Source organism: Salvelinus fontinalis, chromosome 13 (assembly GCF_029448725.1).
Source record: "Salvelinus fontinalis isolate EN_2023a chromosome 13, ASM2944872v1, whole genome shotgun sequence".
In the NCBI taxonomy this organism is placed as follows: Eukaryota; Metazoa; Chordata; class Actinopteri; order Salmoniformes; family Salmonidae; genus Salvelinus; species Salvelinus fontinalis.
Window position 1 is genome coordinate 33,554,337 of NC_074677.1, and position 18,731 is coordinate 33,573,067.

The 18,731-nt window shown below is 46.2% G+C and overlaps 1 protein-coding gene across 1 annotated transcript; it reads left to right on the forward strand.

Moving 5' to 3' along the window:
* The first annotated feature begins 1 nt into the window (after nucleotide 1).
* On the forward strand, nucleotides 2-17,198 carry LOC129868457 (Na(+)/citrate cotransporter-like). Its single transcript, XM_055942464.1, has 12 exons — nucleotides 2-103; nucleotides 5,046-5,174; nucleotides 5,255-5,391; nucleotides 5,552-5,877; nucleotides 6,144-6,330; nucleotides 6,536-6,658; nucleotides 6,891-7,103; nucleotides 9,636-9,745; nucleotides 13,433-13,554; nucleotides 13,749-13,910; nucleotides 14,455-14,592; nucleotides 16,020-17,198. The coding sequence occupies exons 1-12, from the start codon at nucleotides 2-4 to the stop codon at nucleotides 16,170-16,172; spliced, it is 1,902 nt and encodes a 633-aa protein (XP_055798439.1). The 3' UTR covers nucleotides 16,173-17,198.
* The last annotated feature ends 1,533 nt before the right edge of the window (nucleotides 17,199-18,731 follow it).

An 18,731-nucleotide genomic window follows, 5' to 3' on the forward strand; every position in this document is an offset into this window, starting at 1 on the left:
GATGGTGTCCTCGCTCCAGGCGATGTGGATGTTCAAGGATGGGGTGATTCTGTTCTGCACACCGTTCCTCCTCCTCCCACTACCTCTGCTGATCGGAACCACGGTATGCACCAAAGTTGTTGAATAGACTTATTCCAGGGGTCCCTACCTCCTCTTGACCCCATCTAGGCCTACTCTTTCTGCTTTCTACACAAAGAGTAGGCTATCTGAATGATGATTTTAAATATTTCACTAGCAGCCTACTAGTAGTCTATTGTCTTGTTAGATATTTCATAAATTAAATCAGAATTATTTTGTGCACCTGACGCATGCTGATTTTGGCGTAAACATGTATTGCTATAGTTCTAATTTCCCCACGCACACACTGGCGTAGCACCCAAGGGGTGGGGGGCATTGGGGTCCCCCTCGGAGGTCGGGCCCCCGATAGCATATGAACACGTCAAAAAATATGATTTTTTTTTATTACAGGAAATTTGCTTTAAAACTGCAAATATTTTCTCTCAGACTCATAATAATAACAATTATAATTTATTCAGCTTCTATAGCGCTTTTCATTACAGAAAAAAATCTCAAAGTCTTGAAAATAAAAATAAAAAATCAGCAAATGAAAGAAGTAGTTACAGAACAGAGAGTAGGTCTGGACTACAACAATTGTCACCTAGAGTTGAACGTTTTGGGTGTTTCAAGCCTCCAAAAGATGGGGAGACCGTCAAGAGGGATCCACATAGCTTGAGCAGAGAGTGGGGGTTTGTCAACAAGGCGAGATGAGCAGGTCCTCCAGTGGCAGGCAGCACAGTTCACTCTCCATTCAAGGTGTCTCACCGGCGCCTCGCCGTCACCGCCGTCTGATTGCGACTTCTCCAGAGCCATTGACTCGGTCTTGTACGAGATGAACTTCGTTTATTCTGGAAATTCAGAAAATGGAAATTCCGCTCTTTAACATGCTGACCCAATCGGCTCCGCGCTTGCGTCTGTGTGCCTTCTCGTGCGTCATCGTGCGCATATTGATTTTTGTCTATCCCCACCAGACATGACACACAGGTTAAAATACTAAAACCTAGACGCGAAAGAAACGCACACCTATTTAGGCGAGGTGCTGGCTAGCAGAGTGGAATGCTTAAAAAAATTAAGGACAGCCACACTGTCACGGCCGTCAAAGAGAGGAGACCAAGGCGCAGCGTGGGATGCGTACATACTAATTTATTTAAAGAACGAACACTAAACAAACTAACAAAATAACAAAAGAACCGTGAAGCTATACAAAAATGAGTGCTGACAGGCAACAACACATAGACAACTACCCACACAGACAGGTAGGAAAAGGCAACCTAAGTATGGTTCTCAATCAGACAACGATAGACAGCTGCCACTGATTGAGAACCACACCCGGCCAAACACACAGAAATACAAATTATAGAAAAAAGAACATAGAATGCCCACCCAAATCACACCCTGACCAAACCAAAATAGAGACATAAAAAGCTCTCTACGGTCAGGGCGTGACAGTCGTCGTCCCCCCCCCCCCCCCCCCCCCCCAAAAGGTGCGGAGTGCAAAACCTGAACCGATAGGGGAGGGTTTGGGTGGGCATTTCACTGCGGTGGCGGCTCTGGTGCGGGACGTAGACCCCACTCCACCTCTGGCTTGGCCCACTTAGGTGGCACCTCTAGAGCGGGGACCTTCGTAGCGGACCCCAGACTGGGGACCCTCGTTGTGGGGTCCGGACTGGCGACCCTTGTTGGGAGCTCCGGACTGAAGGGCGCCTCTGGAGGCTCCGGACTGAAGGGCGCCTCTGGAGGCTCCGGACTGAAGGGCGCCTCTGGAAGCTCCGGACTGAAGGGCGCCGCTGGAAGCTCCGGACTGAAGGGCGCCGCTGGAAGCTCCGGACTGAAGGGCGTCGCTGGAAGCTCCGGACTGAAGGGCGTCGCTGGAAGCTCCGGACTGGAGGGCGACTCGGGAGGCTCCGGGCTGGAGGCCGTCTCGGGAGGCTCCGGGCTGGAGGCCGTCTCGGGAGGCTCCGGGCTGGAGGCCGTCTCGGGAGGCTCCGGGCTGGAGGCCGTCTCTGGAGGTTCCGGGCTGGAGACCGTCGCTGGATGCTCCGGACTGGAGACCCTCGTTGGAGGCTTCGTGCCATGTCTCACCCCTGGAGGCTTCGTGATATGGATCATCACTGGAGGCTTCGTGCCATGGATCATCACTGGAGGCCTCGTGCCATGGATCATCACTGGAGGCCTCGTGCCATGGATCATCACTGGAGGCTTCGTGCCATGGATCATCACTGGAGGCTTCGTGCCATGGATCCCCACTGGAGGCTTCTTGCCATGGATCATCACTGGAAGCTTCGTGCCATAGATCATCACCGGAGGCTTCGTGCCATGGATCATCACCGGAGGCTTCTTGCCATGGATCATCACTGGAGGCTTCGTGCCATGGATCATCACTGGAGGCTTCGTGCCATGGATCATCACTGGAGGCTTCGTGCCATGGATCATCACTGGAGGCTTCTTGCCATGGATCATCACTGGAGGCTTCGTGCCATGGATCATCACTGGAGTGGAGAGACACACAGGAGGCCTGGCTCTAGGAGCAGGCACATGACTCACCAGGCTGGGGAGACATGCAGAATGATTAGTTCTTAGCACAGGCACCAGATACACTGGGCCGTGGAGGTGCACTGGAGGTCTCGAGCTAAGAGCCTGCACAACCCGTCCTGGCTGGATGGTGACTTTGGCCCTGCGCGTGCGGGGCGCAGGCACAGGACGCACTGGGCTGTGCAGACGCACTGGAGACACAGTGCGCAGAGCCGGCGCAGGATATCCTGGGCCGTAGACACGTATTGGAAGTTTGGAGAGCAGGGCTGGCCCAATCCTTCCTGGCTGGATGCTCACCATAGCCCGGCAGATGCGAAGAGCTGGAATATAGCGCACCGGGCTATGAGTGCGCACTGGGTACACCGTGCTCATCACCCCATAGCACGGGGCCTGACCAGTCACATGCTCGCCACGGTAAGCACAGGGAATTGGCTCAGGTCTCCAACTTGACTCTGCCACACTCCCCTTGTGCCACCCCCCAAAAAAAATCTGGGGCTGCCTCTCGTGCACGCCTCTTTGAGCCAACTCCTCGTAGCGTCGCCGCTCCGCCTTAGCTGCTTCCAGCTCCTCTTAAGGACGGCAATATTCTCCCGTCTGTGCCCAGGGTCCCTTGCCGTCCAGGATTTCCTCCCATGTCCAACTCTCCAAAAAACGCTGCTCCATCTTACCACGCTGCTTGGTCTTTTGGTGGTGGGTAGTTCTGTCACGGCCATCAAAGAGAGGAGACCAAGGCGCAGCGTGGGATGCGTACATACTAATTTATTTAAAGAACGAACACTAAACAAACTAACAAAATAACAAACGAACCGTGAAGCTATACAAAAATGAGTGCTGACAGGCAACAACACATAGACAACTACCCACACAGACAGGTGGGAAAAGGCAACCTAAGTATGGTTCTCAATCAGAGACAACGATAGACAGCTGCCTCTGATTGAGAACCACACCCGACCAAACACAGAAATACAAATCATAGAAAAAATAACATAGAATGCCCACCAAAATGACAATAATCACAAGAATGGCTTCAGATTAAAGTCTACGTTGAGACCGAAGGGAGCAAGGCTCTTTAAATTAAAGATCCAGCCAGCCTCTTGTTTTAACAATACATTGTCGAGGTCACCCCCTCTCCTAGGGAGGGTGAAATGTTCGATGCCAATATAACGTAGAGACGAAATCGAGTGGTTTGCTTCCAAAAAGTGGGCAGCAACTGGGTAAGTTTTTGCACCTAATGGTGCTACGATGCTCCGAGATACGTACTTTTATTTCACGCTTTGTTTTACCCACATCATTTTTACCTCAAGGAGAAGTTATAAGATAAAATAACTGCCTTAGTGGAGCACGTGATAACACCTTTGATTGGGATCTGTTTCCCTGTTTGGGGGTGTTTGAAGGATCTACATTTATAAGTGCCATTGCATTGAGCACAGCCCTTACATTTGTAGTTTCCATCCAATAGTGGCGCAAATACACGTTGTGCAGGGATATCTTGGGGTGGTAAATCAGAGTTTACCAACTGATCTCTAAGGTTTCTGCCCCGCGAGAATACGACCATGGGAAGGTCTGAAGACACATTACTGATACTATCATCATCGGATCTTAGAATGTGCCAATGTTTGTGAACGATTCCCTTAATTTGTTCAGAGCACTTTGAATAGCGGGTAGTTAGAACGCAAGAATGCTTCTTTTTGCGAGACTGACCTTGAAAAAGGTCATGTCTCATTTTGTTTAGAATTTTCTCAATTGCAATATTAATCTGACCATTTCTGTACCCAGTGCTGATGAACCATGATAACCATCCGTCAGTGTTGATATAGTCGGTGATTCCCAGAAGTATCCATAGAGATATGTAGAATCTGAAAAACATCCCAGATCCCACACTGATTGACCGGGTAACCCTGGCAACTGGATCTCAGGGGTCTCCACAGCATGTGCCATCCCTATGTAACTAAAGTAGAAGGCCCAGCTGGACCCTTTAAATATAAATATTAATATATCAGAAAAATACACATTGCAAAGACTTTGGTTTCGGAGAGAGCGTGTTATTGTCACCTGACCATGCTTTCTCCTGCTGTGCTGACAGACAGTAGACCAATTTTAGGTATTAGGCCTACTTAGCAGTCTACTCTTGTGAGAGTGACATAAAACCTGCCCCAGGAGGTCTTATATTCTTGTAAGCTCAGTGTTTCAGTGCCAGGGCATTGAAGACTAAGGAACATGTCCTCATCACACCATAGGGTGTTGAAGTTCAAGTTTACATTACTTGAGATTCACAAATTCACATCACAGATTAATATTGATACAATGGCACTACCAGACACACAGAACACGTGTTTTCATGTGCTTCAGTTCTTTTGTGTGTGTGTGGGTGTTTGTCCTTTTGACCTCTAGAATATTTGGGTTCTCTGTACAGCTATATGGATCTAAATCAAGTATTGTAAATGTGTGTGATGCAGGAGGCAGGCTGTGCCTATGTGATAGCCCTGATGGCAGTGTACTGGTGTACTGAGGTACTGCCGCTGGCTGTGACTGCTCTCCTGCCCGCTGTCCTCTTCCCTCTGTTTGGCATCATGGAGTCCAAGCAGGTACGCTTCCCTCACACACGCTCACACACACGCGCACACATGCTCACACTCAAAAACAATCTCTCACGTGTGTGTATCAGGTGTGTATGCAGTACCTGAAGGACACCAACATGCTGTTTGTTGGCGGGCTAATGATGGCTGTTGCCGTGGAGAAGTGGAATCTTCACAAGCGCATCGCCCTCAGAGTTCTACTCGTTGTGGGGATGCGGCCTGCCCTGTGAGTAGCAAATCACAGGTGTCTGTCTATCAGTTGTTCAAGTATCAAATCATGATTGTCAGCCCACTGAGCTAAAGCCTAGCATGCTTTCCTCCTTCTCCACTTTCTATTTTCTTTTCTGACTCTGATACACCCTCCCCTCCTCCGCTGTTCCCACCAGTCTGATGCTAGGGTTCATGGGTGTGACAGCCTTCCTGTCCATGTGGATCAGTAACACAGCCACCACAGCTATGATGGTCCCCATTGTACAGGCCGTCCTGGAGCAGCTCAACAGCCCACGAAAGGGGGAGAACCCTCTGCCCACCCCTCAGAGCCAGGAGAATGGTACGACTCCTGAGGAAAAACTGGAGAACAGTTCGACCCCACAGGGCACACTCATGATCCAGGACAATCACATCCCACTGGAGAAACTAGCCTCAAAAGATAAACTGGACTCCCCAGACAAACCCGTTCCTCAGGACAACTCTCTGACTGATGGGAAGCCAGGTGAGGTGCAGGGCACTGGGCTGGGGGCAGAGGCCAGGGCAGGGGGCTGGGGTCTGGGTGAGGCTGGAGCACTGCTCTTTCACCAACACCTTAACACAGTTAATGGCGATTTCAGACAATTATAGACATAGGCTAAATGTCTATAGGCAACAGGAAAACTATGGCCTGCCTAGTTAACAACTTTGGCCATGACCTCTTGGTAGTCCTGATTCCCAAACTTCTCCAATATATAGTGCTATTTTCTCCTCCTTCCTCTCTGTATACAGTGATGGTGTCCATGGTCTTGAAGGAAGGGACTGAAGCAGAGGCGCAGGTTGGGGAGGAAGAGGAGAAGGAGAGGATGAAGATGTGTAAAGGCCTGACGTTGTGTGTGTGTTACGCTGCCAGCATCGGCGGCACTGCCACTCTAACTGGCACCGGACCCAACCTCGTCCTCACAGGGCAGATGAGCCAGTATGTACCACACACACGCATAAACACAGATACACACACATATGTACCTCTCACAGACACACACCTCACATATGTTAGTGTATGTACAGTATATCCCGTCGCTATAAACATAGATATGGGGTTCTGAACACATCATGTTGATCAACTGACATTTGATGTTTAACATTTTTGAGAAGTTATGTTGTTAATAGAAGCCCACTGTCAGACTCTTCCCTCAGAACGGTGACGTCATTAACTTTGCCTCATGGTTCGCCTTTGCCTTCCCCACCATGCTGCTGATGCTGACGCTGGCCTGGCTCTGGCTCCAGCTCGTCTTCATCGGCTTCAAGTGAGTGACCTGGCCAGAGCATCACAGTGCATTATTTTAACTCTACTCTCTCCTCCCTCTCAGTTCAACCATGACATGATATATGTAAAGGTTTGCATAGGCAAAATAGGGGTAATGTCTCTCTCACTCACTCTGCTTCTTATCTGACTTATTATTGTAAATAATCTCTCTCTCTCACTCAGTCTCTCTTTCTCTCACCCCTGTCTCCCTGTCTCCCACTCCTCCTCTCCAGTCTGAAGCGTACGTGGGGCTGTGGTGCTGTGCAGTCAGAGAAGGAGTTTGCGACATATGATTTGATCCGTGAGGAGCATCGTCGTCTGGGGCCCATGTCTTATGGAGAGCTGAGTGTCCTGGGGCTCTTCATCCTGCTGGTGGTGCTTTGGTTCACACGAAGCCCAGGCTTCATCGATGGATGGGCAACCCACGTCTTCAATGCCAACGCACCGTATGTAGCACACGCCACAGTGAAATACTGAACACACCATACACACTCAACCACACAGACACACACTAGCAAGTGGAAATATGCAGAAACATGCACAGTAACACCAGCCTGATCTGAAGGATAGGTGACCTGAGTTGTCTTTAGTCCCAGAACCTTCCATTAGACCAAATGTCAGGACACGGGGAACAGGATAAAACAAACACAGACGGACAAAATATGTCGTTCAGAGAGTAAACCATCTGTGTTGCATCAATACACGTGTTCTGAACTTTGACACACAGGGACACACACGTGTACATGTACACACACTCTCCCCTGCACACACATACGCTGCAACCAGCACACAGAGTCCGGGAAACATGATCTCCCTAGAGTGAATGAGAGACAAAAGCACACTTCTTTATGACAAACAGATCGATGGGCAGGAGAGGCACACACTACATTCTGGGCAATTCCACGATAACGCAATTACGCTTTGACTCAGATTAACTTTCAAATGTATGCCAAACAAAAATAATTGATTTCAAAGACTACTTTGTACAATTTACACAGAAAATTTCACAAAAACCCATTTACTGGAAGACCTGTGCAAATGCAAAGTTTGGTAACAGAATTACGGTAAACTCTCCCTCAGTTGTTTAAGCAACCACCATTTCCAAAAACCTTTTGGGCGACTCCACCAAATTCATATAGAATGTGAGTTATAAATTTGTCAATCTCATTGAAAGGAAGTCTAAGAAGCGGTAGATCTGTTCTATGTGTGCTTTTTTATGCTTCCCGTACTTAAGTTTAATTTTTGTCTCTTTTACATTCGCTTTTTCCAACTTCAAAAAGCTGAAAATACAGTTTTTTTGGTTATTGAAAATATATTTCACAGCAGTTTAGATGGTACAATGATTCTCTATACAATACATTGCTTGTTTGGTCAAATAAACTGAGAAATGGTGGAGCGATTTCTGTATATTGCCCCTTTAAATGTCTGCTCCGAATTAAGATTCAAAGACTCCTGCAGAAAGAATGGGGTGTCAGCTATGACATGACACCTGGAGTTAGAAATTATAAAATGGTTATTGAACTACAGTAGGTGACAATTTCAGTAACGGAATTACATCATGGGTCTATGATCTGTACTATACAGGAATTCATAATTATGGATATAATTATATAATATTCTTTGCATTTTTGGGTATTACTGACTTGCCTAGTTAAATAAAGGTAAAACGTTTAAATTTAAAATTTAAAATAGGTAGCCTAGTGGTTAGAGTGTTGGGCCAGTAACCGAAAGGCTGCTGGATCGAATCCCCAAGCTGACTAGGTAAAAATCTGTCGTTCTGCCCCTGAGCAAGGCAGCTAACCCACTATTCCCCGGGTGCCAAAGATGTTAATTATGGCAGCCCTTTGCACCTCTCTGATTCAGAGGGGTTGGGTTAAATGAGGAAGACACATTTCAGTTGAGTGCATTCAGTTGTACAACTGACGAGGTATCCCCCTTCCTTATTATTCTACACACTGGCTTTGATTGCAAAGAGCTCCGCCCTCAAACAAGACCACATTTGGTTGGACCAGACCAAATCCTGAAACAATCTAAACATCTGTTTCAAAAGTTTGGATATCACAGTACAACACAGTAGAGTCCAACAGTACATTATACTGTACTCTACGCGTGTGTGCTCTACTGTAGTATACAGTACTTTCTCTAGAATTCTAGAATTGTTTCAGATCTGGTCCGGACAGGGAGGACTGACCAAATTTCAACTCCTTTTCAACATCCATGAACGTCGGGTGTCGGTCGGTGCTCAGTGGGTGAGGATGCTTGATAAAGTAAATGGAAATAGGGTAGGTGGTAGGGTGTCATGGTAGGTGTCAGTAAGAGCCAGGAGAGGTGGCATTACCTGGAGAGAGAGAGAGAGAGAACGGCAGAGAAATAGAGTGAGAGTGGGGAGGGGTTGTCGAGACTGTTTTCATAGTCTTGCTTTGACCACCAGACGACAGAAAGATAAAACAAATCTGCTATGAGCTGAACGGGATAGGTAGTATAAAAATGTATATATGCCTTCATTTCTCAAAAATATAGACTGTTAGCTTTCATTTGACACGCAATGTGACATGCTCCTATGAACTTTACATGCATGTTGGTGCACATGGGTCCTTTACATGGAAATGCCCTTCTTTCTTATCTGGTCATGTGACCTGCCTAACACATGGGGCATATGTGACATCTGTCAATTTATGAATGGGCACATCACCATGGAAACAGGCATTGATTCTAACAGAATCCTGGATCAAACTGGGGCTAAGGTCATCAAACATGCTCTGTCCTTTACGTCAATCACCTCTGTCATCACATTGCCATTGGGTAAGAATTAGTTAGTGTTCAAAAAAGGATTGGAGGGCCCCTCCCCGGCCTCCCTCTACACCTTTACCCAACTCCTAACCCCTGTATTCCCCTACCCTGCTGCCCCCTAACCCCACACAGTCTAACACCTAACCGCTAACCATCCTCTCCTAAACCCTCCACCTCTCCCTCTCCAGGTTTGTAACTGATGCCACAGTGGCAGTGTTTGTTGCCATGCTGCTGTTCGTCTTGCCCTCTGAGCCCCCCCGCTACCTCTGCTTCTGGAGAACACAGAGATTTGACACAGGTGATACACACACACGCATTCATAAACACACACACAACACACATACACTGTAGACCAGTGGTTCCCAAACTAGGGCTCCTGATATGAAAATAGAGTCGCGGGAGAATTTCCAAAAGCCTGACAAAATAATATCAAATTCAACGAGAGCGAGCCCTTAAATCATGGGAAAAGGTCGCACTTGACCGTTACACTTGAATCATTCCCACTGTGAATGACTAGGTCCGCTACGCTATGACACCACACACTATTGCAGAGACTTTGATATTGCTGGCCGCAATTGATATGGCGAAAACAATGTGTGGGGAGGCACCAAAACTCACATCAATACCTTTGTCAGATAACACTGTTAAACCAAAAATGAATGCTCTGACTGAACGACTCCCCAGCTTATGGTCTCCAAATAGATGTTAATTCTTATGGCTGCAAGGGGCAGCACTGAGTAACCTGAAAATAGGTGGCCATTTCAAACGGCCTCCTACTCAATTCTTGCTCGTACAATATGCATATTATCATTTCTATTGGATAGAAAACACTCTCTAGTTTCTTAAACCGTTTGAATTATTTCTCTAAGTGAACCAGAACTCTTTCTGCAGCCCATTTCCTATCCGGAAGTGAGATTTCCAAATGCGAGGTCTCTTTTCAAGAGCTTGTCTATAAAAGGGCATGTCACTTGGGACCATAGAAACACGTCATACGCCTTCCCCTGGGTGTCATGCGGAAGTGAGAGCAGAAAGGACTTGAATATCTCGTTCAGGGATTGAATACACCCTCTTGGAGTGAGAGAACCGTCCTAATTTTTTTTCTCCAAGACGCGAAGTTGGACTTTGTATTGCCTCCTGGAAAACTGTCGTTATACGTGAATATAACCTCCGGCTTCGATTTGACTTGATACATGTCACAATATCATCCTAAAGTATGTTTTTTCAATATAGTTTAATTATATTATTTAAATTTATTCGGGACTTTAGACGTGATGCTTTGGAAGAATTGTTTGAAGAAGGAGAGGTTAGCGCCGCACGGCCAGTGTGCTTGCTAATTCAAGAGGGAAATAGTTCGTTCTGGATCAAAAAAAAGATGGTACTGGACAATGGACCCCTTTACAACATTCTGATGGAAGATCAACAAAGATAAGGACCCAATTTGGGATGCTATTTAATATATCTGTCGAGCTGTGCTATCGCTACCGATTACTTGGAATCATTGTTGTTGTGTGTTAGCCATTGCAGTAAGCTAATATAACGATATATTGTGTTTTCGCTGTAAAACACTTAAAAAATCGGAAATATTGGCTCTATTCACAAGATCTTTGTCTTTCATTTTGCTATACACCATATATTTTTCTGAAATGTTTTATGATGAGTAATTAGGTTGTTGACGTTGGTGTCTGTATTTACTCTGGCTACTCCCGTGCGATTTCTTACTGTAGCTATGATGGTAGCAGTAATGTAAAACTGATTTATAGCTAAAATATGCAAATTTTTTGAACAAAACATAGATTTATTGTGTAACATGTTATAGGACTGTCATCTGAGGTAGTTTTTTCTAGGTTATTTAGGTTGGTTCTAGGTTAGTTAGGTTGGCTTGTGCATGCTACTTGCATCCTACTTGTGCTGTGAAAAATGTCTGTCCTCTTTTTTATTTGGTGGTGAGCTAACATAAATATATGTGGTGTTTTCTCTGTAAAACATAAAAAAAATCAGACATGTTGGCTGGATTGACAAGATGTTTATCTTTCAAATGCTGTATTGGACTTGTTAATGTGTGAAAGTTAAATATTTAAAAAAAATAGATTTTGAATTTCGCGCCCTGCACTTGAGCGGGATGTTGTCATAGGTGTACCGGCGTCGGGCTGCAGCCATAACTGTGAGGGCCAAGATGCATTGACTTTTGTTTGCTACATGTCAGGACATATTGTTCTGTCTCACGATTCCCGAGCATGAAACAGCACAGGGGATGTTCAGTGTGCTGCGGAGCTATATTGATGACAAACAGATTCCAATGGTAGGCTTTTGCACAGATGAGGCTCCATCTATGGCGGGACGGTAGGCAGGCCTCTTCAGTCTAGTTTTGAATGTGTCTCCCTCTGCCATATAGACGCATTGTATGATACACCGAGAGCAACTTGCGGCAAAAGATTATACAGTGCCTTCAGAAAGTATTCAGACCCCTTGAATTTTTTTAAATGTTATGTTACAGCCAAATTCTAAAATGGATAAAATAAATAAAAATCCTCAGCAATCTACACACAATACCCCATAATGACAAAGCAAAGACAGGTTTTTCAAAAAAAATGTCCAATGTATTACAAATATAAAACAGAAATACCTTATTTACATTAGTATTCAGACCCCTTGCTATGCGACTCGAAATTGAACTTGTGTTTCCATTGATCATCCTTGAGATGTTCCTACAACTTCATTGGAGTCCACCTGTGGTAAATTTGATTGATTGGGCTTGATTTGGAAAGGCACTGTCTATAAAAGGTCCCACAGTTGACAGTACATGTCACAGCATAAACCAAGCCATGAGGTCGAAGGAATTGTCCGTAGCGCTCCGAGACAGGATTGTGTCAAGGCACAGATCTGGGGAAGGGTAACAAAACATTTCTGCAGCATTGAAGGTCCCCAAGAACACAGTGCCCTCAATCATTCTTAAATGGGAGAAGTTTGGAACCACCAAGACTCTTCCAAGAGCCGTCCAAACTGAGCAATTGGGGGAGAAGGGCCTTGGTCAAGGAGGTGACCAAGAACCCGATGGTCACTCTGACAGAGCTCTAGAGTTCCTCTGTGGAGATGGGAGACTTTTGAGGACAACCATCTCTTGCAGCACTCCACCAATCAGGCCTTTATGGTAGAGTTTGGTTGATTTTCTGTCTAGTGAAAAGAAAATAACAGAAAACAGCATCAGTAAGTGTCCCACAAGAGTGATGACTGCTCACCTCCAACGCTTGGAAAAACACTTTGGGACCTACTTCCCAATCTGTTTGACTGTGATCCTGGCTCAGTTGACATGCCGGTAAGTGAAATCATACAAATGATCGAGTTGTCATGTGACCAAATGCCTTCACGGGTCACAACACAGGAGTTTTGGTTCCTGACTCAAAGGGAATACCTTGCCTTTTTCCTCTGAGCATTAATGCTGTGTTCAAAACAACTGAAAACTCGGAAAGACATGAGCTCCGACTGTGAAAACCCTTTTTGAAACTCCAACTCAGAATTCCAACTCGAGAACTCTGGCCTCTTTCTAGAGCTCTGACTTTCCAACCTTAAGATCACTGACATCATGATTTGACTTTGAAAGCACCAAAGACTCATGGTAGGCTATATCTGTGTGAAGCCAGATTCAGTGCTCTCGTCTGCATTAAAACCAAATATTGATCCAAGTTGGATATGACAGCAGAGATGAGGTGTGCGTGCACAGTCGACCCAGGCTTTGAGAAGCTCCGACGCAACATGCATCAAGCACACCCATCTCATTAGTGGTGGGATAAGATACATTATGTCAGACTAATATTCAATTGACTGCCATAGCTGCAAATAAAGTAAACATTGGCTGTTAAGTATATTTATTTTTTCACATAGTTTAGGTTGTGAGAATTTTCAGATATCAAAATGGGGTCTGGGGCCAAAAAGTTTGTGAACCTCTGCAGTAGACAATGCTTGACATGTGTGTGCCCCCTCCCGTCAGAGCCCCAGCACCCCCGCGGCCCCGCCCCTGCCCTGCTGACCTGGCAGGTGACCCAGATGAAGATGCCCTGGAGCATTGTACTGCTGCTAGGAGGAGGCTTCGCACTGGCTAAGGGCAGCGAGGTGTGTGTGTGTGTGTGTGTGTGTGTGTGTGTGTGTGTGTGTGTGTGTGTGTGTGTGTGTGTGTGTGTGTGTGTGTGTGTGTGTGTGTGTGTGTGTGTGTGTGTGTGTGTGTGTGTGTGTGTGTGTGTGTGTGTGTGTGTGTGTGTGTGTGTGTGTGTGTGTGAGCTTCAATATGTGTGTGTGTATCCATCTAGGTGTCTGGTCTGTCGCGGTGGCTGGGTGATCAGATGATGCCTCTCTGCTCCGTCCCTCCCTGGGCCATCGCTGTCATCCTCTGTCTCCTCATCGCCACCTTCACTGAGTGTGCCAGCAACGTGGCTACCGCTACACTCTTCCTGCCCATCCTCGCCTCCATGGTACACACACACACACACACAGTCTCTCTTTCTCCCCCTCCCTCTCACACAGACACTCCCTCTGCACCCTCATTCTGGGATCAAGTTTCCTCTTGATGAAATTGGAATGTACTGAATAGAGCTGGTCAATAGGGGATCTGAGCCAGGCCTATCACTTAAGAGGTTCTCACACACACACACACACACACACACACACACACACACACACACACACACACACACACACACACACACACACACACACACACACACACACACACACACACACCCACACACACACACACACACACCCACACATAGGTCACATTAGAGAGCAGACAGTGAGACTGTAGCAGCACTGTGTAGAGCTCTCAGCTCTGTTGATTCAGTGAAGAGAAGCTTTGATAACTGATCCAGCACACAGAGCCACATGCAAACACACTCTTATTCATCCTATTCACATCCACATTACAGGTTAGTACTACTTGTGTGTGCTCATGTGCATGCATTCGTATGCACGTAAGTGCAAGTGTGTGTTGGTTAATATGTGTGTGTTCTATTGCAGTCCCAGTCCATAGGGTTGAACCCGCTGTATGTGATGGTACCCTGCACCCTCAGTGCATCTTTTGCCTTCATGCTGCCTGTGGCCACGCCTCCTAATGCCATCGTGTTCTCTTATGGATACCTGAAGGTGTCAGACATGGTGAGAGATAGGCTACCATAGGTACCTACTGTACTTTTCAGACAGAGTCAAATCGGAGGGCCTGTTGTCCGGACCTCTGCCAGTCTCTATGGGAGTGCCACAGGGTTCAATTCTCAGGCCGACTCTTTTCTCTGTATACATCCCTGATGTCGCTCGTGCTGCTGGTGATTCTCTGATCCACCTTTGCACAGACGACACCATTCTGTATACTTCTGGTCCCTTTTTTGGACATTGTGTTAACTAACCTCCAGATGAGCTTCAATGCCATACAACTCTCTTCCGTGGCCTCCAACTGCTCTTAAATGCAAGTTAAACTAAATGCATGCTCTCCAACCATTCGCTGCCCGCACCTGCCCGCCGGTCCAGCATCACTACTCTGGACGGTTCTGACTTAGAATATGTGGACAACTACAAATACCTAGGTGTCTGGTTTGACTGTAAACTCTCCTTCCAGACTCACATTAAGCATCTCCAATTCAAAATTAAATCTAGAATTGGCTTCCTACTTCGCAACAAAGCATCCTTCACTCATGCTGCCAAACATACCCTCGTAAAACTGAATATCCTACCGATCCTTGACTTCAGCGATGTCATTTACAAAATAGCCTCCAACACTCTACTCAGCAAATTGGATGCAGTCTCCCACAGTGCTATCCGTTTTGTCACAAAAGCCCCATATACTACCCACCACTGCGACCTGTATGCTCTCGTTGGCTGGCCCTCGCTTCATATTCGTCGCCAAACCCACTGGCTCCAGGTCATCTATAAGTCTTTGCTAGGTAAAGCCCCGCCTTATCTCAGCTCACTGGTCACCATAGCAGCACCCACCCGTAGCACGCGCTCCAGCAGTTATATTTCACTGGTCACCCCCTGTCAGAGCAGCTCACAGATCACTGCACCTGTACATAGCCCATCTGTAAATGGCCCATCCAACTACCTCATCCCCATACTGTTATTTATTTTTTTGCTCCTTTGCACCCCAGTATCTCTACTTGCACATTCATCTTCTGCACATCTATCACGCCAGTGTTTAATTGCTAAATTGTAATTATTTCGCCACTATGGCCTATTTATTGCCTTACCTCCCTTATCTCACCTCATTTGCACACACTGTATATATACTTTTTTTTCTCTATTGTGTTATTGACTGTATGTTTGTTTATTCCATGTGTAACTCTGTGTTGTTGTTTGTGTCTCACTGCTTTGCTTTATCTTGGCCAGGTCGCAGTTGTAAATGAGAACTTGTTCTCAACTAGCCTACCTGGTTAAATAAAGGTGAAATAAATCAAATAAAAAAATGTATATATATTTCACCCTGCCACCCAACCCGAAACCTAAACCTCCTCCTTACACCTTATTCATCCACCCTCACCTCCATCCCCTCAACCTACCACCACCTCAACTCTAACCCCCTCTCTCTCCTACAGGCTAAAACGGGTATAGTGATGAACATCATCGGGATCCTGTGCATCACCCTGGCCATTAACAGCTGGGGTAGAGCCATGTTCAACCTGGACACCTTCCCCTCCTGGGCCAACACCACCGCGAACATCACTACAGGGGGAGGAGGGGGGAAATGACCCCAAATATACCACCATACGCCCCTGTACTGCCATTGCACTGCTACCGATGCCAAAAGGGGATGAGGAAGGGGAAGTATTACCAAGAGACCACGGATCTTTCTCCAACAGCACTACAAGCCTCGCTGGGGCAACAGAAGGCTGGCCATGAGAGCACTGCTATGGTCTGGTGAACACATGCGCGTGCACACACACACACACACACACACACACACACACACACACACACACACACACACACTGGGATAGTTTCCAGCTGTGCCATCACCGTACTGGTTAATTATCAGTGTATTTTCTACAGTTCAGGACTTATTCTTATATTATATGGTTATGACACTAGAGAGCCGTAGGGAACAGGGATGATAAATAACTTGCAAAGCCAAGACATGCTGTAATACTGTAAGTTATATTTGTATTACTGACAATATTGTTATATCAATTTATTTTCTATAATTGTATTATATTACAGGGATCATCGACTAATATTAGCCACTGGCTAATTTTCTCTTGAGTGGATGGTCAGGGGTCCGGAACATAATTACAAATAATTTGGAGACCACAAATTGACTGCCAGAAGCCCAAACAAATATAATATTTGACTAAAACATAATCATTTCAAACCTTGCTTACATTTGTATACGATCACACATATCGCTCTATTATCTGTGGGAATACTTTGGAACAGATTTTCCAAATTAAAATCACTTGGAGCTGATTTTCTGGCATTTTCAGTCTTTTATGTCCAACAATCAAAAAAAGAAAATATTAATTTTTGCACAGAAAACTTGGGGGCCAAATAAAATCATCTGCGGGCTGCCAGTTGGGGAACTCTGTAATATTACATAAATTATGATAAATGCTTTTCAGTAAGTGTAATTAATTAGATATTTTGTATAGTTATCAATGTAAATGATTGACTTTTGTAAGAGTTTAGAGTTGTTTTTTCCATTCCGATAACAACCTATTATGGTTTTGTCATTGTACTGTATTTGTTTTGTTTTTTTGCTGAATAAAACCTGGACTTTTGATGTTGTGCTGATTACTGTTTGAGCAGATATGGTCCCTGGGACATAGTCTCTTTCTGTTGACCACAAAACATCTTCTCTCACACTAGCCTATCAAACTACACTGCTCAAAAAATAAAGGTAACACTTAAACAACACAATGTAACTCCAAGTCAATCACACTTCTGTGAAATCAAACTGTCCACTTAGGAAGCAACACTGATTGACAATAAATTTCACATGCTGTTGTGCAAATGGAATAGACAAAAGGTGGAAATTATAGGCAATTAGCAAGACACCCCCAATAAAGGAGTGATTCTGCAGGTGGTGACCACAGACCACTTCTCAGTTCCTATGCTTCCTGGCTGATGTTTTGGTAACTTTTGAATGCTGGCAGTGCTCTCACTCTAGTGGTAGCATGAGACGGAGTCTACAACCCACACAAGTGGCTCAGGTAGTGCAGCTCATCCAGGATGGCACATCAATGCGAGCTGTGGCAAGAAGGTTTGCTGTGTCTGTCAACGTAGTGTCCAGAGCATGGATGCGCTACCAGGAGACCGGCCAGTACATCAGGAGATGTGGAGGAGGCCGTAGGAGGGCAACAACCCAGCAGCAGGACCGCTACCTCCGCCTTTGAGCAGGAGGAGCACTGCCAGAGCCCTGCAAAATGACCTCCAGCAGGCCACAAATGTGCATGTGTCTGCTCAAACGGTCAGAAACAGACTCCATGAGGGTGGTATGAGGGCCCGACGTCCACAGTTGGGGGTTGGGCTTACAGCCCAACACCGTGCAGGACGTTTGGCATTTGCCAGAGAACACCAATATTGGCAAATTCGCCACTGGCGCCCTGTGCTCTTCACAGATGAAAGCAGGTTCACACTGAGCACATGAGCACATGTGACAGACGTGACAGAGTCTGGAGACGCCGTGGAGAACGTTCTGCTGCCTGCAACATCCTCCAGCATGACCGGTCCAGCATGCACATTTGTGGCCTGATGGAGGTCATTTTGCAGGGCTCTGGCAGTGCTCCTCCTGCTCAAAGGCGGAGGTAGCGGTCCTGCTGCTGGGTTGTTGCCCTCCTACGGCCTCCTCCACGTCTCCTGATGTACTGGCCTGTCTCCTGGTAGCGCCTCCATGCTCTGGACACTACGCTGACAGACACAGCAAACCTTCTTGCCACAGCTCGCATTGATGTGCCATCCTGGATGAGCTGCACTACCTGAGCCACTGTGTGGGTTGTAGACTCCGTCTCATGCTACCACTAGAGTGAGAGCACCGCCAGCATTCAAAAGTGACCAAAACATCAGCCAGGAAGCATAAGAACTGAGAAGTGGTCTGTGGTCACCACCTGCAGAATCACTCCTTTATTGGGGGTGTCTTGCTAATTGCCTATAATTTCCACCTTTTGTCTATTCCATTTGCACAACAGCATGTGAAATTTATTGTCAATCAGTGTTGCTTCCTAAGTGGACAGTTTGATTTCACAGAAGTGTGATTGACTTGGAGTTACATTGTGTTGTTTAAGTGTTCCCTTTATTTTTTTGAGCAGTGTATA

Bases quoted from the DNA above. Each gene is read 5' to 3' on its own strand.
- LOC129868457 (XM_055942464.1), top strand. From the start codon at position 2: ATGGTGTCCTCGCTCCAGGCGATGTGGATGTTCAAGGATGGGGTGATT. The intron at 5,392-5,551 runs GTGAGTAGCAAA...TGTTCCCACCAG, and splicing joins GTGGGGATGCGGCCTGCCCT to TCTGATGCTAGGGTTCATGG. The intron at 9,746-13,432 runs GTGATACACACA...CCCTCCCGTCAG, and splicing joins AACACAGAGATTTGACACAG to AGCCCCAGCACCCCCGCGGC.